The 27,902-nt window shown below is 38.5% G+C and overlaps 1 protein-coding gene across 1 annotated transcript in view; it reads right to left on the bottom strand.

Annotated features, from left to right (window-relative positions):
- LOC131432909 (B-cell lymphoma/leukemia 11A) overlaps positions 1 to 15,387 on the bottom strand; it is a 42,791-nt gene extending 27,404 nt beyond the window's left edge. Inside the window, exon 1 of the mRNA XM_058599487.1 lies at positions 14,534 to 15,387. Within this exon, the coding sequence (XP_058455470.1) occupies positions 14,534 to 14,630 (97 nt within the window). The 5' untranslated portion in view covers positions 14,631 to 15,387. The remainder of the gene's footprint in view (positions 1 to 14,533) is intronic.
- Between the last annotated feature and the right edge of the window lie 12,515 nt (positions 15,388 to 27,902).

Here is a 27,902-nt window from a genome sequence, read left to right as displayed (position 1 = left end):
CGTCTCAAAGGCAGAGCCGAAAAAAAGGATAACAGAAGGAAACCGAAACGAAAGGAATGGTCGTAGAGAGCAGAGGGACTGCCGGTCGCCGAAAAATGGGCGTCCACCAATCTTCGGACAGTGACCAATATCGGACCGAACCGGTGCACCCGGGCAAGGGGTGTAAGCCGAAACCGAAACCGAAACATATGAGAAAGAGAATCGGTCGAAAATTTTAAAAATAAAGCAAACAGATAAAAGAGAGAGCGGACCGGTAGCCAATACGGGAGCCGCAGCCGGAGCCGGGTGTGGTGTGTGAGAGTGCGTTTAGTGAGCACGAACCAGGGGGTTGGTGGGAGAAGCAAACCAAAACCCAATAACCAGAGGAGAATCGACAAGGGATATAATTGATGCCTTCTCGTCGATTACCTTTGAATGTGCTTCCCCGAAAACGGTATTATCCGTACGAACGCAGCAGAGAAGTTTTTGACAGTGATTGGAAATCGAAACTATAGAATTTACCGCGGGGGTAGTTTTACAGTTCATTGAGAATATTTTTCCATCCCGACGGCGATGGTTTGCGAAACAGCATATAATGGATTTTCGGTGCCAGCGAAACCGCGCTAGCCGATTACCTTAAAAACTGTGGTTGGATCGAATTGGATTAGGCTATTATGCCGCTGCTGAATTATGTGGCAATGGGCAAACAGAATCATTCGGGACGATGCTAGAATTGCTTCCAGCTGTAGTACGACAAATGCTGGAAATTAGGGGTTTAACATTTCATTTATCAATCGATAACCGAAACAAATGAATAAAAGAAATTTTTAGCTCGATTCGCTTGTAGTAGAAGGGATGACAGGACTCACAATTGGTGCAGAACGAATAATGGTCAATCATTGTCATCCCATTTCGAGCAGAACTCCCGACAGATGGAGGCTCTCATTGAAATGGAGAATGTTCAGCTGGTTGGGTTTTGTGTTTCTATTAGAAACATTTTTTATAAACTAAATTTCACCAAATGCTGGTGAGTAGTTAGCATTTATGACTAACAGACTTCCTAGATCAATTTGTTATCGCGTGAAACATAATCAAATTAATCGGAAATTGTGTAAAAAACAATCATTTCTGAAAACGCATGTCTTGACCAAGAATGCCAGGTCATTTCTTCAAAAATCTTAGATCGAATCAAAACTCAGTCTGTGTAAAATCTGTGTACACTTTCCCATAATATCTTTCCCTCCAACTTTCCCATAAAGAGGTCTCGAAACTCATTCATTTTCACTGTGTTGTCCTTAGCAAAATCTGTGCAACACATTGAGAAGATCACAGATTAATCTGTGAACCTGGCATCTCTGGTCTTGACTATGTATGCCAAATTTCTCAATGAAGGATTTCTCAGTCTACTAAAAAATATCTGAAGATTTGAAGTAGAGACTGATAAAATATATCGGTTTAGTGAACAATAAAAGCATAATTGTAAAAACTATAGACTTTGATGAAAATTCTTAAAAGTCTGTAATTATAACCCCAAAAAACCATCCGTCAACATTCGCTTTGCAAATGAATCCCTTGTCAAATCGACCACCCTGACATATCTGCGTTTAATTTGTTTTTGTATACACTGCCTAAAAATTATTTAATTTTATTTAATTTAGCACAAACCAAACGGTACTAGTTCCATCACGAAATGTTTTATATTTTTCAATGGTCTACCATCGAATACAGGGCCGGTTCAAGGTACATTTTTGGTGTAGGCAAATTATGTTGTGAATCTCTGCAATCTATACCGAATTGATCGTCCCGCAAAGGATCATCAATCATAAAAATGATCCATTATTGTTTGAATTCTTAACGTATACCTTCAATGTGTTAAAAATTCCGTTCGCCAAAATCGCATACTTCATTTTCCACATTGGAAAAATTCAAGAAAAATAAAAAACTGTTTTCTCAATTTCAGAAATCCGGCGCCACCTAGATCTTAGTGCTCTAGACGACCGCCTACTTTGCCTATGCCTTTATCAAGCCCTGATCCAGTAAAGGAAGATTTATGCGCTTTTAGGAATTGCAAACGAACATTAGAAAAGGTTCCAAGTGCAAATGACAGTTTCTCTATGTTTACTTTCTCTACGGTACAATCAGCTATCCTTTCATTTGAGGGTGAAGCCAGAGAAAAAGCGATACGCGACGCGAAGCGAAACTTGACAGATCGCACGGAGTCGCGCGGCAGAGCTCCGTCCATTCAAGTTCAGTAGAAAAATGACAAGTATGTCAGAGTGAACTCGATGCGTTGCGAAACGACTACTGACCGATCGCATAGCACTCACTCTGACATTTTTCTGCTGAACTTGAATGGACGGAGCTCTGCCGTGCGACTCCGTGCGATCTATCAAGTTTCGTATTGCTTCGCTTCGCGTCGCGTGTCGCTTTCTCTCTGGCTTCACCCTAACACTTCACGTAGAGTAATGACTTAAACCATCGACTTTCGATCTGCACTGTAGAATTTATTGGAAATTAACGGAATATATCGTAATAACTGAAAGAGAAAGTGAACAAAGAGAAGCTTGCATTTGAACTTGGGACCATTTCTAATGTTCATCGAGATATGTTGGTGACGACTCGTTAGGACGACTCGCTTGTAAGAAATTCGGCAACCGGCAAACAAATTTGGAGCGAAAACTGATTCAAAAATAATCGGAGTGTTAATCGATTCAAATTACTGCATTCAGTTGTTCATTTGCGATGTTTATCGTTAAATGAGGCAATGAAAATATTAACAACGCGGTAATATTTTTTTTCTTTAAATATCATACATTTTAGAAAAGCATTATTCGCCTTTATTCACAATCCAAGCTTATTTCGTCTAGTAGGTGATAACAATTTAGATAAGAGGTGGTTCCGTCCTGCTTACACAGAATCAGAAAACTATCGGTATTTGGAGTACAGTCTAACCAATTTTGAGGCAGTAGTTTCCAAAAAGCTTAAACATATTGAATCCTCATGCCTAAATATACTGAAATACCAATTACACCTATTCAAAAGCAAGGTGTATTTACTTAACTATTGGGTTCCAATGACTAAAATCCGAGATGAATACTTGATTTTAAATTATTGAACCAAACTTTTCCGGTTGGATGGTTTCGCTCTTTTTTTCTGACAACACTGGCAGTAGCGAATGGAAGAAAGAATTCTAACTACTCAAATTAAGTTAAAAAAAAACAATTCAGACTACAGTTCAACTAGGATCAGAGTGTAAAAATAGTCAAATAATGAGTACTTTTGTGTTTTTGTGTATATTTTTGGTTAAAATTTGAAATGACTGTATCCAAAATTTAGATCGCACACGAAATAAAAAATCTCGTTTGTCTAAAACAACAAAACGCTTAGCTACCTATAAAACCAAAGAAATAGTTGTTTCACTAACATGATATGACATTCTCATTCGTTGAGAGTTTCAAAAGAAGACAGAGAGAGAAAGTGTTGCTGACTTTCTCAAAAATTTACATCACCAACTGACAGATTCTCTTTGTTTACTTTTGATCATTTACTGGATCATTCCGGGATTGTTCCCTCTTTCTTCGTATAAAATAATATTCAGCGTTTAATTCTTTCAATCTGCACTGACAAATAGATGTCATGCACGCTTACTTCTAAATACCAATCTATTGAATCTAAAGTAACTCTCTTTCGCTAAGCCATATCTACTTAAAAGTGAGTAGAAAGGGTATTACTCAGTTTTGGTTACATATGTTTCCAGTAGAATTTGAGTTGAAACAAGTACTTAAGTACAGGGTGTCCCACGAAAAATTTCGAATTTAAAAATGCAATAAAAAAGGGTTTGATAGATTTCAATGATTATACATTTATTTGAAAGGTTGATTCATGAAATTTATTTATGAAAAATGTTTGGTTTCAACAGAACGGTACTACGTGATACACAGCCAACGAAACAATTGATGTTCTGCGAACAATCTTTGAATATCAAATAATCAGCAGAAACGGTGATGTGAATTGACCTCCGAGAAGATGCGATTTGACGCCGGTGGATTATTTTATTTGAGGAGCGGTTGAAAATAAATGTTACGCTAACCACCCAGAAACAATTGAAGACCTCAAGCACAAAAATTCAAGTTGCTATTGATGACATAAGGCCAGAAACAATTGAAAATGTACTTAAAAATTGGGTGGATCAGATTGGCTACTGCCAAGCCAGCTGTGGGAGTCATTTGAACGAAACCATTTTTCATACAAATTTCATGAATCAACCTTTCAAATTAATATATAATCATTGAAATCTATCAAATCGTATTTTTTGTTATTTCTTTTTTCAATTCGAAATTTTTCGTGGGATACCCTGTAGAACCAGTTTGGAGCTAGCTTCAAAGCGATTCGAACTGAAATTCGAGTCAATTTCGAATCTATTTTTGGGTTTCCTGACTTCCACTCGTTGCCAAGTACGAACCAAACATTTTCGAAACAATATCTGTTTGAAATTTCTACCCCGGGATAGTTCTAGGTGTGTCAAGCGAAAACGACATAACATTGTCATGGGGAAACTATTTGGACCATTGGATAATTGAACATTTTTGTTGCGATAAAAGGTGGCCATTTATCTTGGAAAATATTAGATCAGCATGAAGTTGAACTGTTACAACTTACGAATAGTAGAAAAGCAACTGTCGTATGTATGTGTCTTGAAAGATTCTTACACGGGTAAGAATCCATTGGCGGTACCATGATTGAAAATCATGAAATCATGAATCATGTCTATCATGAATAATAAGTCATGATTTCACGAGCAAAACGATTGATATCATGAACAATAACACATCTTTCATGAAAATGTTCATAATAACAATCATTTTGCTGATGAAATTTCATGAGAAGGCATGGTTCATGATTTCATGATTAAAAATCATGATACCAGTAATAGATTTTTATCCGTGTAGTGTGCGTAGGATCGGAGCACTAGCCATACAATTGTTACGAATCGGCTACGGAATCTGTTAAAACGAAAGGCCGAGTTGCGAACTGGAATGTAGAATCCTAGTATTTTTCCTTCGAGAAAGTAATAGTTTTTTCGTTGGCCTTTCATCAACTTTTAATTAACATTTGTGAGAGGGTGGACATACCGCGAGGCGTATGATCTTGCCTGCCATCTACCAAAACACAGTTCACAACGTTCGCAGTGATGGAACGGAAGGTTTTTCTGACCCGACCGACCGACCGACGAACAACGAAAAGGTTAAAACCCTTTAAAACTTTGAGCAATTAAAGATTTGCTGTCCAATCATCTCCCATAGGAAAACCTTTTTTCTTTGGAGCAATTACATTCAACATTCCCCCGCCCCGAAATGCATTCCAGCACTGCTGGAGCACTCGAAGTTTAGAGAGAAAAAAACACGAAATGTCAAAGTTGGCACCGCAACGAGAAGCATGTATTGTGTCCCGTTGTATTCCGACAAGAATAAAAAAAAATGTTCCCTGCTCGAGTGGCATACGAAAACTCTAACAAAAACTGCAACTGCAAATCATCCAGCGACAACAGCTGGTTGCAGTTGTTGCAATTGCAACTGTAAACCCGATCCTCGCATGTGGAGAGGATCGGATCGAATCCGAGATTGGATTAAAGCTCGGCCTGAAGAGTTCTCGAATCGAATCGAATAAAGCTCAAAGAAAACAGCCGCCGCCGCCGCCGCCGCCGCTGTCGATGATGCTGTTCCTGTTGCTGCTGTTGTCGTCGTCGTCGTCGTCATCCGAAGGCGGCCACTTATCCTTGATCTGTTAAGGAGCAGGAGAAAACTTGTTGGAACCGACCGCTGCCCCGGCGAACGCTACAATGTTTGAGATCGATGCTTGAGGTTTTTTTTTTGTTATCAACGACAAATAAAACCCGTTTCACCCAGTCCCGCTTGCTTCCGCTGCCTCTACCCAGCCAGTCCAGCCCAATGTGAGTGGAAGCCGAAAGTACATTTGTTAGGAAATATGCCACTCGGTATGTGCGGTTTGCCTGAGGGGTGCTAATCCGTGACCAAATATAATGTTGTGGAGGCGGGTTCGGTCACCGCGGGCTGACTTATTTAGAGTAAGAACGAAAAAAAAAAACCAAGAATCGGTGACAGGACGCGGCGACGGGGTTTCCTTCCGATTTTAACGGTCAACTGCTTGACATCCGCTATTAGAGTTATAATGCTGATTTTTATTATTTATACACAAGGACATTGGTTTCTATTGCTGTTGTTGTCGGACGGTTGACGGTGGGGATGCGAAAGGATTTCGGCCACTGCTAGTTGCGTTGAAGCTGTGTATTTTTATTCGCTATTTTCGGCTAGGAAAAGAGGGAAACTCATTCGGGACGCGATTGGAAGGGTGCGCTGGAAATTGCGTCGACGATTGTCTTTTAATCGGGCAATTCGGTCAGAGACGGGAAGCCGTTAACGGAGTTCTTGCCGACGATAAAATTTTATTAACACCCAACCAATTGTCTGTTTCGTCGTTGCGGCAGGGAGAGCCACCGTTCTACGGAATCCAGCATGTCTCAGAACTCTCATTATGCTCGTGAAATTGGCTGATCGGTATCGGGTTCGTTTGGATTGTTATTGACACTGCACTGGTGTGTACGGAATACGGCCAATGTGTTCGAACGTAACATGTTTAGGACGCGTTTCTGACGCTGTGCGGATTTGTACATCGTGACCACCATTCGTACCGAACTCACCCACCGTGCGACGTTGGCGACATCGCCAACGTGATATTAATTTTTCGTTTCGCGAATTCCTTCGCTAAATCTCCTCTTCCTGATGAGGACAGCACAAAAACCCGGTTTACAACCCACTACAAGTCGATTTGATGTGATTGACTTTCGATGAAAAAATTACGGAACGGGAATGGGATCGGTGCCGGAATGATACGTGTAATGAGCCTGTCAGCAAATTTTAGCACTGTGGTTTTGCTGAAAACCACCACACCCTCCCGCTACCCAGTATTATTTCGTTTGCTGGTAACTAACAAAAAAGAAAACGGTAAGGAGGTGTACACAAAATTTGGGCGATACACACGCGACTATAAAAATTCATATCGGTTCATAATCAAACAATGAGGGATGAATGAAAGCGAGAGTTTCCTTTCCTGCTTCCAACCCCCTGACACTTCTGGCCTAGGAGAAAGAAAGTCTTTCTTTTGCAACCTTCAAACCGTACATATTTATTTATTTATTTATTCATAAAGATTTTGATTGAAATCGGAAACAGCCCGAGTGGTGAGGGTCTAGCAGATGGACCAAACCAACCAGGGCGGAGGACAACAGAAAAAAATAACGTCCCAAATTCGATTAGGAAGTTGTAAATGATATTGGTCCACGGTTGCTCCTGTCAATCGACGTCCGTTTCGCTACGGGAGAGAGGGAGATCGGTCGGCTGCCGGCTATTTCCAGTGATTATGGCGTTCACTGGAACTGAAATATGTCCAATTTGGACGCGGTGAACTGCTACCTCCCCGGATGTCATACGTCGTAGTCGTCGTCGTTGCTGTCGCTGTCGTACACTGGCCTCCGGGCGTCGTCCAAAAGGGCCACCAACCAGACTAGCTAGCGTTGGCGGTTGGTTGTTGTTTGTTGGCGATGTTTGTATGGACGATAACAGAATTAGAGTAACTACATGCTAGAATATTGTGCTAGGCTTCACTTTCACTGCGGGGTGAATGCGACAAATGCGAGTCAAGGATGGCGTAATGTGTCACCGTTCAGCGATGATTTCCGGTTGACGTCGCCCCGCTATCGGAACAGGTGAAACTGGATCACCGGTCTAGTTAGCGGCCGTTATCAAAGGACAGGCCTTGGGTATTCAGCAAATGTGTATGCACGGGCGGACGGCCAATCGAGTGGTACAAGAAGAAAAAAAAAAGCTCACCTAAATCGCCCTGTCGTAAATTTGAATAATCATAGTGCAAATATTGAAAGTTCCACATGGAAGCAAGCACCGGTTGGTGTTGGTAAGGGTGAACAGAAATAAAACCGAAAGGTAACTCGATATTTGCACTATCTCGTAGGCGGACATTATCGTTAGTTTGGCGTGGAGGAAGCGCGGTAACCTCGTCCCTGGAACCTTCCGAGTCGGTCGAACTCTTATCAACCGAGAAGAAAAAAAGGTTCTGTTATTGTCTCGACTGGACCTGGTCTCTTTTGGACAAACATATTTGCATTAGCCGGGCTATGTGTATCTATATTTCCCCATACACACACATACACATTCATAATGCCTGAGCCGTGTGGTGTCACCAACGGTCGGACGTTTGTCAAAGTCTCTTATCAAATCAACAGACCTGAACATTCGAAGCGAAGAAAAAAAACAGCGCCATCCGTGTGGAGGTGGTAAACCAGAATGGCCCGTTCACCCGCACAGAACAGGCTGCCACTTTGTTGCTCATTTGTTTGCCCTCGCGCTATTGTTGATGGAACCTGTGCGAAGATTTGGGTCAGTTACGGGCAAGCATTGTACTCAACACGAGTTTTTTTCAACGACGGAACCTGCGTTTCCCTAGGAATTCCCTACTGTGACACGAACCGTACAAAGGGCCCCGTTGTTTATCACGCAACCTGGACCAGGTCTCCTTATCACTGTGTCAACAAAACAAATGTATCACACTAATATCTAACCCACGATGCGCCGTCCCGGTGCGACCGTCGGACCGACCAGCAGCTTGCAATCATTTGTGGCGAGAGAGAGAGAGACTGACTGAAAAACCGTTGAAACACCTACCTAGCAGCAATGCGTGGGTGTCGCAAATGGACACCTTTTGCCGCCTGACTTGACTGGGACCAACCAAAGCGCTTGACGCTGTCCCCCTGCGGGTATCGAACACTCTCACCTATTGATTGATAGTGGCGCGAGTAAGGGCAGCAGTCCGTATGACGGTTCGGTACCACCAGCAGCTGGAACGTTGTGCGACCGCCCGAACCCCGAACCCGAACAGTTTGGTCGTCAATGGCTAGAAGAAAGGGCGGAACGGATCGGATGGGGCATTGGCGGGACAAAATCGATTCCAATCAGCGGGTGTTATCGGTGTAACGCGTGTCCAACCGCGGGAACGATTGTCAGATGTCGATTTGTTGACGTTCCGATTGCTGTTAACGGGCGTATCTGATTGGAAAATTACACGGATAAAAGGTGTCACCCGGAGCTGCGTTCCGTGGATGGGTAAAGTTTTTCACCGAAGAATACTGCCAAAGCAGGAAAGGGCAGAACTAGTTTAGAACACGAGAGGGCACTGTGGAATGAGTTCTTTTCCATACAATGCAAACTGAAGGATCAACTCATTCAATCAAAGGTCACAGATGGCATATGATAAATTGATGCGAGCTACGACAAAAAAAAAATGTTTAAATCCTAGGTCAATCTGTTGATATTATTGGTATCATTGAATTTGTATTGTATGAATGCTTTGTTCGTTTAAAGACTGATAAAAAACAGTTGAAATCGTGCAACTTACAGAAACGATTTTAAAAACAAGTTGAACCCAAGTTTGTTTCCTCAGGAATCTGATATCTGATACAGCATTAAACGGTCTGTTATGAACGATAGTTTTTTCACTTCCCAAAAAAGAGTTCGGAATTCAAGCACACTTTTCAAATGTTCTGTCACATGTAGAGATTTCAAAGAGGACAAATTAATCACCATGTAGCAATTCGCCAATAGAGGCGCTTCAGGCAGCTCAGCAATCTCTTATGTGCTCTTGTGTTCGAGCTTGCATGCAATTATAGTTCATGTGTGCAATGTATCATGTAACGGAGATTTATACCGTATTTTGTACTTGGACATCTGTTCTCTATGATAGAAGTATGGTAAAAATCAAATTCACAAAGCTTCAAAAAATTTACTTGTAACCAAAACACCTACACAAGACCAACAAGCGAGCGAAGTTGAAATGACTTCTCAAATATATTCAAGCAAACTCAAACTATATCCCCATCGATAGCCATCGAAGGGATACGATTTCAGAAAAACCTTTCATTACCTGAGCAGGAAAAACCCTACTGGAATTAAGTTGTCATCAAACATGCACTGTGCCTCCAGTGAACACAAAACCTGTTAAGCTTTTGTACCAACCGATTACAAGTATCCTGATAAACTTTTATTGATTAGATTAATAATTATCTGTACCATTAAAATACGGATTACATTTCCTGCATATATGAATGTAGAACGAATCAGAGTAATGTATATTTTGAAAGTTTTTCGTTACACAAATAACAAATTTTACCAATTTAGAGGCATATTGGTAATAACGTATTCGATGTGCTATTTAAATGTTTGTTATTTTCGAAGCAAGAAGATTTGCCAAGTCTTGAAGAAACAATTCTATTTTAAAAACGGTTTGTGAGGTGAAGTGTGTCATAAGCTATGGAACATTCATTCGTTAAAACCGTTACATCTAAAAAATACCGAATCGATTGGAATAGATGTCACACTTGTTCCAGCAGTTTCATATAAAGAAATGAAATGAAGCTTACACCTCTCGCAAATAACTTAGCTGATTCTCATCAATTGTAGTGAAATAAAGGAAGTTGAATTTAAACGTATATCTCATTTTATATGATTCAATTTGATATTGTTAATATTTCAGTGTTCAGTCCCAAGTGATAACTTTTCAGCTATAAAAAGGAAGGGATAAAATATACTTTTAAATTCTACGAACTGAAAATAAACCAGTGAACTACGAATACATTACTCACTCCAACCCAGCTAGGAAATTCTCATTTTTCCTTTACAGTTTAACAAATGTGAATTGGAAGCAATGATGAATAGATATATTATCGCTTGACGGCGATCAATAACACAGGTTCGTGTATTCGTGGAATGCCTTTTCCCCCTTTCCAGGGTAGCTTAATGGCAGATCAGTTTGGCAGGTCGGAGTATTATTTCAGGGATTTTTTCCGCAACTTTTTAAACTTATAATTCGTTTGGGATTGCTATAAAACACAGTGTTTGGAAACATTATATCATAGTTTCCACCGAAAAATCTTCTTTTTTTTGAGGATTATAGATCAAAGATAACAGAGTCTACTACGATTTCAGGAAAGCCAATTGTAAAATAGCCAATAAAGGAACTTGCGACCAAATGTTCCGATTTTGTTTTGCAGGTCCAAATTCCAGACGTTGCAGGACCAAACTAAGCCATTCGCATTTTGGTCGATTGCCGGGTAGTTCTATAAGTTTCATAATCCTCATTGCCGTTTCTGTTGTAAATGGTTCATAATAAAATTAAATATCAAACAGCTGAGTTGTTAGCCCTGTAGGTAATACAATGTTCTCGTAAGCCAGATTTCATTAGTTTGAGCCTCGAACTGGAATATTTTTTAGAGTCAGTTAGAGGTTAAGCTCCTCATCTGAAAATAGTATCAAGGCTTTACTCAGAGCTTCAAGCATTAATAATGATGAAAGGCCTTACTATTTGGCAGTAAACGTCATTCCAAAAGAGTGTTGAGAGCGACTGAAACATCTGTTAGCAATCAAGCGTAGTCAAAATGTGTGATAGCGCTTATCTCGTACTCACGGTAGTACGAGATAAGATGCTAAAATTGTGAATTCTCTTGTCATATATAAATAAACAAACTTCATCGTTAAATTTTTTACAGAAGACTCACAACCCATTGTCGAAATTTAGATCAAGAATGATACGTTGTTTTTCGCGAACATCGAATACGTGACCTGAGAATGTTACCACGTTCGCCCAAACTTGTATACAAGCGCGACTTCTATGGAGCAACGTGATTACGCTAGCCACCGCAAGCTATCGTGGTGGCGTTACGGAATCGTGTTCATAATCCCCTCACCACCAATGTGCTGCATAGTTGACGTCTTTTAAGTGTTAATATCAGTCAGCAAATACTGATTTTAGTTTTTGGAATAACAAAAAAAAAATGACTACAATAGTTATGTATTATCGAAATTGTATACATTCTATGCACTGAACCGGTAAAATTTTTTACCAGTTTTCAAGTGAGTTTAGAATTTATTCAACCTTTCTTCGGTTCATTTTTTTCCATTGTTGTCACAGAACAAACAAAGGCGAAACAGTGACACTTCAATTCAATAAAATGAAATTGAGGAATCCGTATTCAACCTAGTCATTAATATTGTCATTCAAATGCCATTAAAGGACAGAGAAAATTCTAGTTTTGAATTAGCAATCTGTAAGCTCATCTTTTGCAAATTAACTAATAATTGAAATATTCAATGATCTCTAGCCACAACTAGGATTTATCAATCATCCACGCCAATGTTTGAGTAGGTTTTAGAGGGCTTAGTATGTAGAAATATGTATTATGTAATGGTACCAAATTCAAGCAATTTAGTTTTTGTTCACCTCAAATTTACAAATTAACAGATTTCTTCTATTATTAAGTGGAAGGTACTCAATATAAAATAATCTTCTGGCTCAGGAGAAAAAACAGACCTATGAATGAGATTGCATTCGGATTTATTAATAGGATTCACTATTTCTATTATTACTGAGCCTCCTAAACTTTTATCAATACCTTATAAATAGTGTTTGATGAAGAATTGAAGTGTAGATAAATTAGACGAACTATGAAAAATAGATGAGAATAATAAAAGAAAATGTATGAAAAAAACTTTCGCGGTAACTGATGTCTATTACCTTAGGAAAAATCATATTTCAGTTAATAAAAACACTGAACTGGCTTGTTTTTAGAATTTATTAAGGATAATCATAATCCAAGTTTGGTATGACATGTGAAGCTGTGGTAAGCATTTTGTGTTGAAGTTTTAGAATCTGTTTTCAAAATGCAACATACTGAAACGAATACGTCAGTCAGTTGCTCCAAGAAAAAAAACGAATAAACTCGGTTTATTTTGAGTTAGAAACATTCCCTCACATTTTACGATCAATTCAGATTAGAGATGTGTTTTCTTTTTACAAACTTAAACTGATTCAAACATTCCTGAAGCTGGATATGCAAACAATAATCTCAAAGTTCTCTCAGACATAAAAAAGGTTATCTTCATGTTTAAATAAAAGAAAGGGGGACGAACAGAAATAAAAGGATTTAGATGAACTGCTAAGTTATACTAACAATTCAACTTAAACAGACCTGCATTGATAAAACGAAACCAAAGCGAAAAACAAATGCAAAAAAATGAATAATATATAGATATCTAACAGATAGTACCTCGAGACTCTAGTTATTTGCATAGAAGTTTGCCTAAAAAAGTATATCAAGTTGAAGGTTTAATTTTATTTATTGAATTCGGTGTGAATATCCGAAAGTGGCACTCACAGAAGAATTGATTTACGTTTCGTCTGCCTAGCAGTTGATGTTGAACTGCTCAGTCGGGTTGGAATTTCATCGCACTGATAAGTCGAAGCCGAATCGTATGAAAAGAACAAAAAATATCCACAAATCATGAATTCTAGCAAACGAAAATTTCGATAACGAAAAACACGGGGGTTTGAAAATTCTCAACATTATTATATTTTAAAAATTTACGAACTGAGAAGCATTATACCAGTTATTTTCTTGATACACTAAATTTAAAAACCAATCTAATGTGTACGGCTTATGTACTTAGTTTAGATAATATCTTTATAAGCAGAAATTTTTTTCATTCCGTCGGATGTTAAAATTTTTTTCAACCGTATGTGGCTCGAAGCAATATAAACAACAACAGTTTTAAAGTTGCTTGGTAAAAAAAAATACTTCGTTCTATTAACAAACTGTGTAAATGATATATTTTTCTTTAGCTAAAAACCACAAAAAAATTTTTTTTCGGGTTTTAAATTGCGTAAAAATTGTACTACGAAAATAAGTTCAATTTTGTTTCCAGAGAATCAAGGAAACATGAAATACTATGCATGAATATTAGAATGAGAACGTTCATTTCATAAGTGATACTTTAAAATCTCTTTTTCAGTACACTCACACAAATTGAAATTTTGGTTTCCTTTCTTAAGGATATCATGGACATTCAAAGGTATTTTGTTGCGGAAATAATAAATCAAATCCGCACAGTTGTTTTTCCACTTGAAAAACTTTCAGGTTTGAATACTACAATGCGATTCGCTTACTTAGGACTACAGTCAAAAGTTACTGATAAACATTTATTACACGATTTATTATACATTACACTGCATATTTAGTTAAAATATCACTTGCCTTTTGGGGTCAGTATTTATTTAGCATTTTTTTTTCAAGAGAAAATCAAAAAAATTTTAAATCAGGCAGGAATACCGGATAGACAAATAGAAAAAAGCCGTCCAGTAGCAAATAGCATCCAACCGGTAGGACATTTAATCGAATTGAACCCGCTTTTCACTTTAATCCACGATTCATACATTTCTTCTTAATTTAATTCTGTTCACGCGTCAAAAACGCATTCAAAAAATCTGTTCGGTGGCACAGATCATAAGTCGAACGGCGAAATGCGAATCGTAACCTCAAGCGGAAACAAAATATTTCCTACAACTTGTCAATGCAAAACTTCAAATCCATTAAAAAAATCCCAAAAAAGCAACAGGAAACTAAAACAACACTCACGGTCACGGTTGTGGGAGTAGAACCCGGCATCCTCGCTGGTGGACAGCATTTTCCTGTACCGCTCGTTGTACCACTCGCTGTGCAGAAAATAATTCATCTAATCTAATCACGTTTTCACGAGGCTATCACTGGGTTAGATCACTTGTTCCGTTTTGCTAAACTTGCCGGTGGTTGCAATCCTTTTCATGGCACTTTCGGTGATTGTTGAGTTTGCACGTTGAGACGTTATTGTTTGGAACGATTTTGGGCGCGAATTCAGTGTTCCGCAATGTTTCATTCATACGAGCGAAAAAACACACAAAAGCACCGGTATAATTAACGACTGCTGCCAAAACACGAACACTACCGCAAAGATCACACGAAGCACTACCGACCGGGTGATCGGCTTTTTCTAAAACAATGCACTGTTAATTTATTATCCTTTTGCGGGTGAGCCGATCCTCACCGTCGTGGTGGTCGTCCGGTAGAAGAAACGAACCAAAAAAAAACGACACCCAATCAAATCTAGCCTCGGTGGGCACGTATCGCACTTCCGTAATATTGTTGAACCGATCGACCGTCAAAATCCCGAACGACCGACGACCGCTCAGAGACACGTCTTTTTTGTTTCTGAACACGCGTTGACGACCTGGGCGATTGATGTCCTGATGTGGTCCCGTATCATTCTCTCGGAAGACGACACACGCACGTCCGTTTTTTTTTATTCCTGTATGTGGCTCTCTCTCTCACTCACTCTTTCCTTCGCTGCGAACGGTTTGTGTATGTGGGCAAACGATCCAACAATCGCCGGAAGACTCAATCATCGGCCGGCGTCGTGTTGTTTCTCACTCGGTCTACGGGATTGCACTGACTGACTGGACTGGGAGATTTTTCCGAAAAACCATCGTCCTCCTCGCTGGAACCGCCACCACACAAACACACCACTCTCCGCGCACTCTGTGCTATACGTTTCTAATAATAATATCCCTCGAGAACCTTCACCGCGCGCACCTCTACTGCCCAGCTCCTACAGTGCCAGATAAACAAGCAAGCAAGCAAGCAGGCATGCAGAGGGAGACCCACCAAATCAGGATCTTCCAAGTGTGAGCAGGAGAAGAAACGACGAGGCTGATTGCTTGCGCTGCAGGATGGACACAAAAAACTACTCACTCACATATCTTTTTCCACTCACTCTCCCGGCGACGGATGTGTGAGAATGGACCGAAAAAATGGTCAGGGGTTCCGGAGTTTTTTTCCATTCTTGCATACAAGCTGCTTCGGATATGTGTGAGTTAGAATCACATGTGATCCTTCTCTCTTCCACTCTCCCATTCAAATCCTCTCTCGCACACTACTTCCCCTTCGTTCCGTTCCATTCCACGTTGACCGTTCATTTCATACCATCGCTCAGAACCGATCCAGACCGTCAACCAGCGGAGGTCCTCACTCATGGTTTGGTCCAGTTCAGTACGTCGCGTCGTATGTGCATTCGTCGTTGATGAAGACTAACGGTACCGTGCTTATTCACTCTCTCTCGGATTGTATACTGGCTGTATACACATTCATACACATACACACACACTCCCAGCATGTCGAGCGAGACAGTAGTTGATTGAGGAGAGCAATATATCGGTCAACACCGGGATCAACTATCGCAGGCAGACCAGCGCCCGAGCAGGATAGCAGGACTTATTACTTACTCGGGTCGTCGGTGGTGGGTAATGAAAGGACACAATTTTGAAAAATAGAATCGCTGTGTTTTCGGGCTTTCATTCTCAGTGTCCGGTGTGTTTATTGTGGGATTGATTCTTATGTCTCCTTTTGTTTCCTTTATTTCATATTAATAGTCAGCGGAGTAGAGTGGGATGGGTGAGAAATAATCAGGCTTTCGAAGTTTCGAAAGGCTAGTGTGGGCGGATGTAATATATGTACACTACATAAGTGGTGAAGGTTTGGTTGGTTCAGAACAGAAAATTAATTCTTAGCTGATTTGAGTTAAGGACCCGCGAAATTCTATCGCTCAGTAGGGGAATTTGATGTACTAAAGTAGATGACAGAGTACGAGTAATTGTTCAATACTTGCGAAAATAAGCTAGAATATCGACATATCGTATAGGTTAAAACGCTACTCGAAATGTTACGGAATGCGGTTGACGGAAATATTTTTCTTTCGTATTCATGCTCAAAACATCGGCTTCAGATATAACGAATTAATCCATGAATGACCGTAAAACGTCCTTCTGGTTCTTTTTGCTATCCTACACTTCAACTTTTAAACTTCAAATAGGAAATAGGGAGTGACATTTCAAGATGTAGAATCTGGTTTACATTTTTAAAGGTCAGATAAAACTACTAGAATCTCATTGAATTAACGATAGTCAAAATTTATCTTCCGACTTCATTTGCAAGGTTGATTTTTTGCAGCGGCGAACAAATTTCTTTGGTGAGAATAAAGTTAATTACACTCAAGTCTTTTTTATGCGAGTTTACATACCGCATAACTCTAAAACTTCGCAAAAAAAACCGCATAACTCTGAAAACTCACAAAAAAAAGAATTATTCAGAAAATCACTTAAAAAGTCATAGACTGATAATTTGCTTAAAAAATCACCTGACTTTAAAAATTCGCTTGAAAAACCAACAAAACTTCCATAACTCTGAAAAAATTGCATAAAAAACCGCATAACTCTTAAAATTCGCGTAAAAAAACGCATAAAAACCGCAGAAAAAAGACCGCATAAAAAAAGACCTCAGTGTATAGTTGTTCAATCTGTTGTTTGTTTTCAGACGATTACATTGAAAAATTCTTGATGATCAACATTTTAACGTCTTTGAAATTTAGTTCCAATTTAGTTTATCTATCATTCATTAAGGGGAACTACCACACACAGAGGAATGAAACCAGTTTAAAATAACAAAACAGTCACTAGATTTTTAAATCTGATTTCTGTTCATTTCAAGCTGGAATATGATCGGTCTGAACCAATTTATCCCTTCATCATCAACAATTATGTATCTGCCTGATTTTAAGCGAAATTCTGTTCTAGGCTAAGAAAAAAATTATTTGTTTCGGCTGATATTATTGTGGAAATAAACTAACAATCTATTCAATGTCAGCAAAAGTTAGGTTGATGTCATTGGCAATGTATTTGTTCATTCAATCACTTTATATCAAGAAAAAAGTAGTTCATTTTAAGTATGACCTTTTTTGTGTAATACAACTAAATTTATTGTTAGAATATTTGTTATAAACCAAAGATTTTCTCCCACCCGTTGATAATCAAAAAAGTTTACACGTGTTGTGAATAGAAAATTTGTCTGCTACTTTCATTTCCTTGAAATTTTTAAACAATTCAAATGTAGGTATGGGTGATTAATAATATTACTTAAACTCCATTGCAATTCATAACTTTTTTTACAGTAAATATTTAAAGCAAGATCGGACTATCGGACTAATGGAGCACGGAATCATTGGATACAATAAAAATTTATATATATATATACCAGAACTTGAGTATCCTATAATTCGATCGTCTCACGATAAAAGAGTCTAACTGCTCTTGAGAGCACTTGTCAATTTAATTTAAATCGGACCAAAAGTAGTTTAAAAAATGACCTTGGGAATTAGTTTGAAAGAAATCTTTTTTTCATTAAAAACAAACAAAAATGTTTGATTTTAACAAATGAAAGCGTGAGTTGAAATATCAATCAAAATTAAAGTTATTATAAATGATGAGATAATTTATTTTAACTGAAAAGATTGTAAATTTAAGGGGGAATAAGGGATAATTTGAATCAAAAAACACTTTTCTTCTAATTTATTACGGAGAAACAGCTTAAGCAAATTTATTCAAACATTTTTTTACATTATAAAGCATTATTTAAAGAATATTTAGTTAAACTTTCGCACGGATACAAATCCATTGCCGGTACCATGATTAAGAAATCCCGAAATTCATGGAACATTACTTCTCATGCGACTATGCCTGTTAGTGATGAATTTGTGAGTAAATCTCATAAACATTTTCATGATTTAAATCAGTTTGCTCAGAATATCATTAATAATAGACATGATCTCATGAGAAGACACGTTTCATGATTTTCATTATTTCTTAATCATGGTACCAGCAATGGATTTTTATCTGTACGTATATAATATTGATAACTCAGGCGGTAACAGAACATTCCCCAAAACCTCTTTTGTGAATCACACGTTGCGCTCTGAAATCAAAAATGATCTAAAATTCACTAAAAGTACGTGTTATTTCTCCCCCCCTCCGTCATCCTCAAGTTATTATTTTGATTTTTTCAACAGTTAATGACATATTTAAGCAAAAAATGCGATCTTGCGCTAAATTTTTAGGTGAGAAACACCATAACATGAAAATGGAAAAATTTAAGAAAACGAAGAGGGGAGGCATTTTATACCAAGAAAGTATGTTCCAAATGTGAAAAGAATCGGTTCAGTAGATTTTGCAGGATCGTGTTCACAGACTTCGAAAAATTGGTTTTTTGAACAAAAAAAAAAGTGAACAATTTTTTTTTGGTAACTTTCATCAAATTATCAATCCCAGGCCATAAATTTTTTAAATGTCAAACTACTCCCTCCATCCCCGTTAAGCTACAGCACATATTAGCTTTATCAGTAGCTCGTTCAGTTCAAGCCGATTTTTCAGATTGCCTGGAATGCACAAATAAAATATTTGTTATGTCAAACAAAATATTGGTTGAAACAAACTAATCATCTGGGCAAAATGATTTATGTTCAGTTTTTGCAATGACTGAGTGGAAACATATATTGGAGAAGCTGAATGAATGAGAAAATCACAGAAAAGATAAATTAAGTTTACGTTTCGTCTTCAAATTATCATAGAAAAGATATTTTTTTGGAGAAAGATACGCTCAGAGACAGGACTCGAACCAGCGTTCTTGTGCATTCCGTGCATACGCGCTACCATTTTGCCATCCTATGCCTTGTGATAGACACGGCTCTAACACACGACTGGTAGCAGTGTAGCAGTTGAAGATTAGGTTATTTTTTAATCTACGCTCAGAATGAAGGAACGAAAAAACCCTGTTTACAGGAAAAGCTCTCCTTATGTCACTTGGTAGAAAAAAATGGGACAATAACAAATTCGTAAGCGACAAATTCCAGCCCGCTATTATAATTATTATTTCTAGTTATGTAGTCGTATACAAAGATCTGCTCACAAATAAAAGAATTGAGACAAAACTAGTGCTGTCATATAAGCAGCTCCTGACATTAACAAGTGACAGAATCTGGATCGACTAGCGCAGATTTGAGGCTCTGAACAAGTATGACAAACCATGGTAGGAAAAAACTGTGTGATTTAAAAAAAAACCTTATTTAACCCATCTAGTGGTGTAATGATGCCTTTCTCATATTACTTATATGTTCAAAAACATCACTAGAAGATTCTGTCAAGATTTTTTTCAAACTTGAATAAAATCAAAAACTTTCTATGGTATAAACTACCATCCTCTTTTCAATTTGTAGACAGTTCTGTCAAATTAATATAGATTAAAATGTGACAATCCTGCACACTATACAAAATTGAACGAGGCACGCTGTGTGCTAGGTGGTAGCTTTTTCTTCTTCTTCTTCCGTACCAGCACGTACCGATACGTACCGATTTTGCATTATTTAGTATGACAGTTTGAAAGTTTTGAAACTAATTGCCAAATAATTTCGGAACCGGAAGTCGGATTTGAATGAAATTGCACGGTATCTTATAAGATACTGAGAGCTTCAATTTTAATCCTGATTTGTGAAAATCAGTTCAACCTTTGTTGAGAAATTGAAGTAAGTTTCGGTTTTGGAGCTTTCCTTCACTATTACCTGTGCCTTCGGGAGCGGAAACCGGGGACCAGTAGTCCCAAAGCAGATTTGTATATCCGCTAACTAAAAATGTCTGCCGACTAGATGAATTTACCAGTAAATTTTATAAAAAATTTGCACCTCGTTTAGCCATCCTTTTTGAAAAAATGCTCATGAGATTTAGAATTTTTCACTTATCGCGCTGAAATACCAGAACCAAAAGTCTTTTCAAAGAATTTTATGACGGTTAAGAAATTTCCGAGAAAATTGAGTGCATTTTCTCATAGATTTGCACATATGGCTTTGTATTTCCGCAACCGAAAGTTGGATCGGGATCTATGGGACCTTTCATTTGAATCTAAGTTTCTAAAAATCGGCTAATCGATGTAACCTGGAAACGGTTGATTGTACATAAAGCGTAGGAAATCATTTGGGCCATCCGAAAAACGTACACTGAAAAAATTGGCTAAATTTTGAAAAATTTATTATTAGTATAAAACTTAAAATTGAACGTAGTGTTGGTGATTGCCGAAAACTTGACAGAAGCTGCTTGATTTTTATCTATATTGTATACAACATTTTCAATCCGGTAGAAGATGCTACAAGAACTCGAGTCTGTCAATGCATGAACCGCTAGAGATTTTTCCTACATTTCTTCGCTCCACTTCATACTCTGAGTATTTCACGGCCCTTAAAAAAATAACAGTCTGATAATGATTGGTGCTGTTTGGATTTTACCAAGAGAGAATCGCAAGTTGACAATTATCGCAGAAAATTGAATCGATGATTCGACTTGATGATTCTCATACTAGGTTACAATAATTCAAAACCCCTGTGTGAAGCATTCACAGACATTTTCATAGACACAACTTATACAAATGTTTTCTGCACAAAGTTTGAATAAGCGGCAATAGTAAAATAATTCTATCACAATTATCCACTGCCCATACAGAATCGGATCGCGAAACGAGAATAAGCGAGCGTATGTTGTTTCAGAGAGAATCCCCACAGCAGCGAGCTAACCTTCGATTCTCAGACAGTTCATCGAGAGAAATTCGTTCTCGCACTGGTGTCTATTTTATGTTAAATGAACCATGTCGATTGTTTTGTTGCTGCGATGATATCCGTCTCTCTTTGATGGCATTGATTCAATCGTGTGCAGAGTTGCTAGTGAGCGTTCTTTGATACGATAAAAGCCATCCTTGATTGAACGATTAAAAAACTAATTGGATATGCAGTTTCTTTTCAGAAACCGCTTCCATTTTTTTTTCAGTGAATAGTTTATTTTTGGAGAGCTATGGCGATCCCCTAAAACATTCTTAAGCCATTAACAGTTTCAGAGTTACAACGATAGGCAGATAGTGCAGTTTTGAGTCGAATGGGTCTGCCACATAAACGGTTTGTCATACTGAAGATGAGGGTAAAGTTTCATCCAAATTCGATTATGTGGAGTCAGATGACTTTTAGGAACCATTTATTAGATTTGCTTTTAAACAGGACATTTTTGATGTTTTGCATATAAAATCTTACCAATTTTTTAATAGTTATGGAATTTTTACGAACAAATTCAAATAAAGCAACCTGTTAATCATAGCTAGACAAAAGCCAAATTAATATACTTCGCAGCCGGTTCTTAGCATACAGAATCATCGCATGGCTAGTACTACGATCCTCCTGACACTATAAATCCTTCCAGGGCGGGGCTCGAACGTATAACAACCGGCTGATGAGACCAGCGCCCTATGCATTGAACCGCCAACCCGGTACATCATAGCTAGGAACACATTTGAAAATTTGGCAAAACAACTATATAAATTCAAGGTTATTTTTAGCCGGTTCTGGCGAAAAAGATGTCTTTTTTTAAATGTGAAATTTTTAATTTTTTTCTTTCGATTATAGAGGTTTTAACCTTAAGGTCATTCACCTCTTCGGACCAGAAAAACTATGTGCGAGGTTGAGAATCGAACCCAGACAGGCTACGTGAAAGGCTCTATCCGTCCATCCCTATTCCGGTTTTGCTAAGTAAAGTCAACTGCGCAACAATTTTTATTATTTGAGGACTTGATTCGAATATGTTCGCCTGTTTTACAGTAATAGCCGACTTTTGAACCGAGGTCCGGAAGGCTGAGTGCTATAAAAGTGTGTGTATGTAACAAAATGTGCACTCGATTCTCTTGGAACTCAAATGAAAGATCTCTTCGTGTCATAGCCTACTATTGAGTTTTATTCGAATGAAACTTCTGGTTCGGAAGTAACGGGGTAAAATGAGCAAAAATAAAAGCAAAAAAGTGCACTCGATTTTCTCAGAGATCGCTTAATCGATGTCCTTCAGCTGAGATTCAAATAAAAGCCCTTCTAGTCCCATAGTCTGCTATTGAATTTCATCCAAATCCAATTTTAGATTCCGGAGTAACGGGTTTGAATGTGCAGAAAATATATAAAAAAATGCATTCGATTTTCTCAGAGATTGCTGGACAAGCTTCACAAGCTTAGGTTCAAATATAAGGTCTTACAAATCCGTAGAACCCTACCGAATCCCATTCGAATACGGCTTCCGGAATTTCTCAGGAACAACTCGAACGACTTTGTTTGATAGTTTGTTTATTGTCCGGTAGTGTAAGATAAGACATCTTTCAACTTACAGGGTCCGGCACTCGAAGTGTAACCAACTTCAGACCTTCGAGCCTGGCGTCAAGGTAAATGCGACATATTATCGGGAAAGTATTCTGGAGGTTGCTTTGAAGCCGTGGGCAGACAAACATTTCGGTGGCAGACCATGGACGTTTCAGCAGGACTCGGCACCGTCTCACAAAGCTCGAGTGAACCAAGAATGGCTGAAAAACAACGTTCCGAACTTCATCACGTCCACACAATGGCTCTCGAATTCACCAGATGCGAATCCAATAGATTATTCTCTTTGGGCCATTTTGGAGAGCAAAGTCCGAACTAAAAGATACATCAGTCTCGAGGCGCTGGAAAAAGTTATTGTCCGCGAGTGGGCCAAAATACCTGCAAATCACATTCGGGCAGCTTGCGATTCGTTTTTTGACCGTCTCAAGGCCATAGTCAAGGCAAAAGGTGGTCATATAGAGCAAAAGTGAATTGATTCTGAATTTTGTATTATTTTTACACATTTTGTACTTTGAATTAAGTAAAAGTAATTTTCCAAACTGAATTTATGGCCTTTTTAACTGGTTACACTTCGAGTGCCGGACCCTGTAGATTCAAATGAAAAGTATTATGTTCGAATAAGTTGTTGTAGCACTTTATCCAGATCTGGCCTACGGTTCCAGAAATACAGTATATGTTCACAAGCTTAGACTCAAATAAAAGCTGCTACAGTTTCGTATTTTGCTTTTGACTTATATTCGAGTCAGACTTCCGCTTTCGGTGAAGTGTGTTTCAAATGTTTAACTTATAAACTTGGATCAAAATTGTTCATAAATCGGAAATATTATATTGGCGTAAGCCCAAACAAACTGTTTTGTTTTTATTCAAGATTCTAGGAAAAGTTTTTATGAGAATTTCTTAGTAATATTCATAAAAACATGAGTGATATGAGAAAGGTATGATTACACCACCAGATGGATTAAAACAGAGCTTTTTTGAAAAATTTGACAACTTGTTAACTGGAAAACTTGTCACAGGGTCGATTTCTGTAAAAAAATCTTCCCATTCAGCTTCGAGCATTGTGCTTCCAGTGTAAATCGTGTGACATATTTAGAGCTCTTTCTCCTCCTATCAACGCATTGGTTGAGGCCGATTGGGAGATTAATAGGTCCGATTTCATTTCTCTAGACATATCAATGCTGTCTCTTTCTAAAAAGCGGCAAATTTCAAGTATCGGACTAACATTTCTACAACTCCATAGTAGCACTTCCAACTGGGCCTTGTTTTATTAAAAGGACATGTTCATTTTGGACACAACTCTATGAAGCTCTGTGACTGTCAACAGTTACTATTATACAGAAAATTTCAACAGTCAAATGTTTAGATCTAAATTCACTGATCCTTAGTTTTCCTACAGAGTTGGACACAATGCCCTAACGACATCGATTTGGTTTGTTTGTTTGACAAAGCCGAACAATCCCTCTGCCAAATTTTGTGTTTTGACCAAGAAATTCAAAATCACAATCAATTCATAACGGATAGCATAAAAGGACGATTTGCTATAATAAACAATCGACCAAGGCCTAGGCTGTTTCCCTCCAAATTATTTTTTTCCTCCGAGATGCGTTCCAAGATTCTTTCCAAACACTATAAACTTGATACGAGAAAATTAATAAACAAGCCAGCAGCGTGAAGAAAAAAGCGACCCGATCGAATCCATCAGCATCCCTCCGGGATGATTGTGATTTTTTTTCCTCTTCCCGGTGCACAGGCATTGCACGCACGCAGGGTCCTTCGAGGCGAACCGTCTTAGGGGTAGTTGATTTTTTCTTGTTCTGTAGGTCTCTTCCTCGCCGCCGAAGAACAAATCGCCCCTGCCGGTGAAATAGGCAAAAGTACTGCGCAGGATAGAGGATAGAAAAAACACACACGGGATGAAAGCGCATAAATTGCTTTTTTCGAATTCTCGTCCCTGTCCCTTTCGTGGGTCTTAGAAGTACAGTTTTTTTTTTCTCGGCATTGCCCTTGCTTCCCGGGTCCATAAGGATCGTCGATGCGTAAGATGCGCTGTTCCTTCCCTGGCTTTTTTATGCATATTTTAATAGGCCTTCTAGCGCTGAGGGGGAAACCGGCACCGGGACTCGACTTGGTCTTCAGGGGGTAAGAAATAGAACCCGCGTGAGTGTAACGGTATTTTTTTCCTTGCGCGATTCACACGTGATTTTTTTAGGTGTGCTTGGGACAGGAAGATTTTTTTATTTCCATGCTCATCATTCATCCGAAGATCTTTTGTTATTAATATAAATCAAAGATATAATTAAGCATAAGCGAGTGAGAAAGCGTTTTTTTCCTTCTTTTGGGAGATGAGGTTTTTCCCGAGTTGGCTGAGGAAATGGGAATTCGATCTTGACGAGGGACCGTTGTTTTTGTACCTTTGCTGAACGGTTTTTGGGTAATCTTCGACGTGGCTGAAAGGGAAAAAAACGGCGATCCGCTGAGTGAGGAAGATCCTGTCCAGAAGGAGAGTGCGGCTAAAAAAAACTATCTCATAAAACACGCACTAAACACGCAACTTGCAGATACCAGAAAGACGATAAGCGGATGGTTTCTGGCAAAGGAAGAAGAGGGTCACTGATTGAGAGGAACAAAAAAAAATAGCAGTCAGGATGTGAGATTTTTTTCTTCGTATCCTTGGAACCCGTAGTGCAGCCGCAGAGTGAAGAGATTTTTAATTTGAATGAATTAATATTTCTGGAAAATGTATTAATCTTTATTTCCCCGTTGAGACTACCACCGATGGGTAAAAGTAGAGCTGGCACGGAGTCAGTGCTGCTATTTTTTCTAGTTGTAGTAGTAGTCAAGTCGCTGGAGCTGCTCGACGTTGCTAGAGTAACGGAAATTTTGCGTCTTGAAATACGCACTGAGTGCTTCGATTGCCACATGCACCGGAAATAAGCCCATCATCGCCTCCTGCGCCGAACAGTGTCCGATCGGTTCACGGCACGGAAGGATCAACCGAAAGGGATTCCTTTGTGGAGGCAGCAATGCAGCAGGATTCGAGAGTTAATCGATTTCATCTGTGTGTAGATTTCGTACGACGACAGTCGGTTGAAAATAGGATCACGGCAGGGTTTTGGCTTGTAGAAAGGACAATACTCCAGCAATGATAGCAATAATACGAATAAAAGTAATAATAATAGACGGTGAGAGGAAATGGATTTCAGCGCGTTCTGAGGAAGGAACAGTTGATAGATTCCGGTCGTTTGATTAATGGATGTTTTTTTGGTTTTGTTAGAGTATTGTTAATACTCTTTGGATTAGTTTGATGTATAGTCGTTTTCGGTTAGTCTCGATTTGTCCTAGTTCTCATCTGGCCATCCGTTTCGAGTATTGTTTTAAATTGAACTTCTAATTTGGCGTTAGAATAACTTGCAACTGTTACAGCGTACACAAACGAATAATTATTTTATTATTGAGATACGATTTGCTTCCAAATTTTAATTTTTTCCTTGTCTGTTTAAGTAATGCATCCTTCTTAGTTTCGAGGTCATAATTATCATAATTACATTACATTAGAAAATAGAAACGCAATAAAGGACAAAGTCATAACAAATACGTCGATTACATATAACCGAGTATTGTAATCGTTTCGTTATCAACACATCGGTTTGTTTTTTTAGTCACAATTTCTCTGTGTACAACTGTTTTCGAAACTTTTGTTTGCGAAGCAGAATACAAAATTTCTTTGTGACAGAGTATAACTAATTGAAGCCCGAAATTTAATATATATAATTTATTTATTAATTTATTAAACAAACTTCATCGGACTAATGTCTAAGTGGACTAACTGAGTGAGAAAAAGCCCATCTAAGTTGATACAATTTTATGTCATTCTCAGATACGTATAAAACCAAAAAAAAAACAATGTCTTGGCATTACATTCCTTTTGTGGAATATGGTCTTTCTGTTTCAACACACTTCGCAAGCGATTCTTAGCGTACAGAATCATTGCATGGCCAGTACTACGATCCTACTGACACTATTAATCCTTCCAGGTCGGGGCTCGAACATATGACAACTGGCTTGTAAGACCAGCGCCATATGCATTGAACTGAATCTTTTAAAAACAATCACAAAAAATTACATGATCAATACACAACAACTTAAACGCTAGTACAAACAACTAATGACAAATTGAATTATAACAAATTATCTATAGTCAAATTATTACAGATTGCTTGATTTTTTGAACGAAGCGGCTGGAAAGCTCTCCAAACTCAAACAACTCTTCTACTGCAGTGTATGTTCTTATGCATGCAGTAACTGGCTCATGGAACCGAATACAGTCCGATGGAATCTGTGCTGAAGCAGGTTTGTGTAGTGTAGTGATCTTTTCGGAACTCGAAAATTAAGGTCATTAGGCAGTTCAGGAGCATCAATCTCTCCGTTGATCAACTTAGTAATTAACAACGCCTGTTGAGTTTTTCTACGTCGCTTTATCGAGTCGTTTCCCAACAATTGGCATCTATCTGAATATAATGGCAAGTTTTGTTTATCTCTCCACTGTAAATTTCGTAACTCCATACCAACAATTCGTTTCTGCACTCGTTCAATTCTAAGGCTCTACGATAGTTGATGCGGACTCCAGATCACCGACGCGTTTTTGAGAATTGGTTAGCCGAGTGAGCAATACAAAGCGTTGAGGCAATGCGGGTCTTTAAAGTTCTTTGCAATCTTAGCGATTAAATCCAATTGACGTGTAGCTTTCGAAACGATATGTGACCGATGAACATCGAACGTCAGCTTAGAAACCAGCTATACACCAAGATCACACACTCGATCCACTCTAGAGATAATTGTACCATCAATGTTATAGTTTAATATGACTGGAATATGAAATCCGATGAAATGTAATACCTTTGCACTTGGTTACACTTATGA

Source organism: Malaya genurostris, chromosome 2, assembly GCF_030247185.1.
Source record: "Malaya genurostris strain Urasoe2022 chromosome 2, Malgen_1.1, whole genome shotgun sequence".
NCBI classification, from domain to species: Eukaryota; Metazoa; Arthropoda; class Insecta; order Diptera; family Culicidae; genus Malaya; species Malaya genurostris.
Note: the sequence above shows the minus strand (reverse complement) of the source record. Positions and strands in the feature narration are given on the sequence as shown.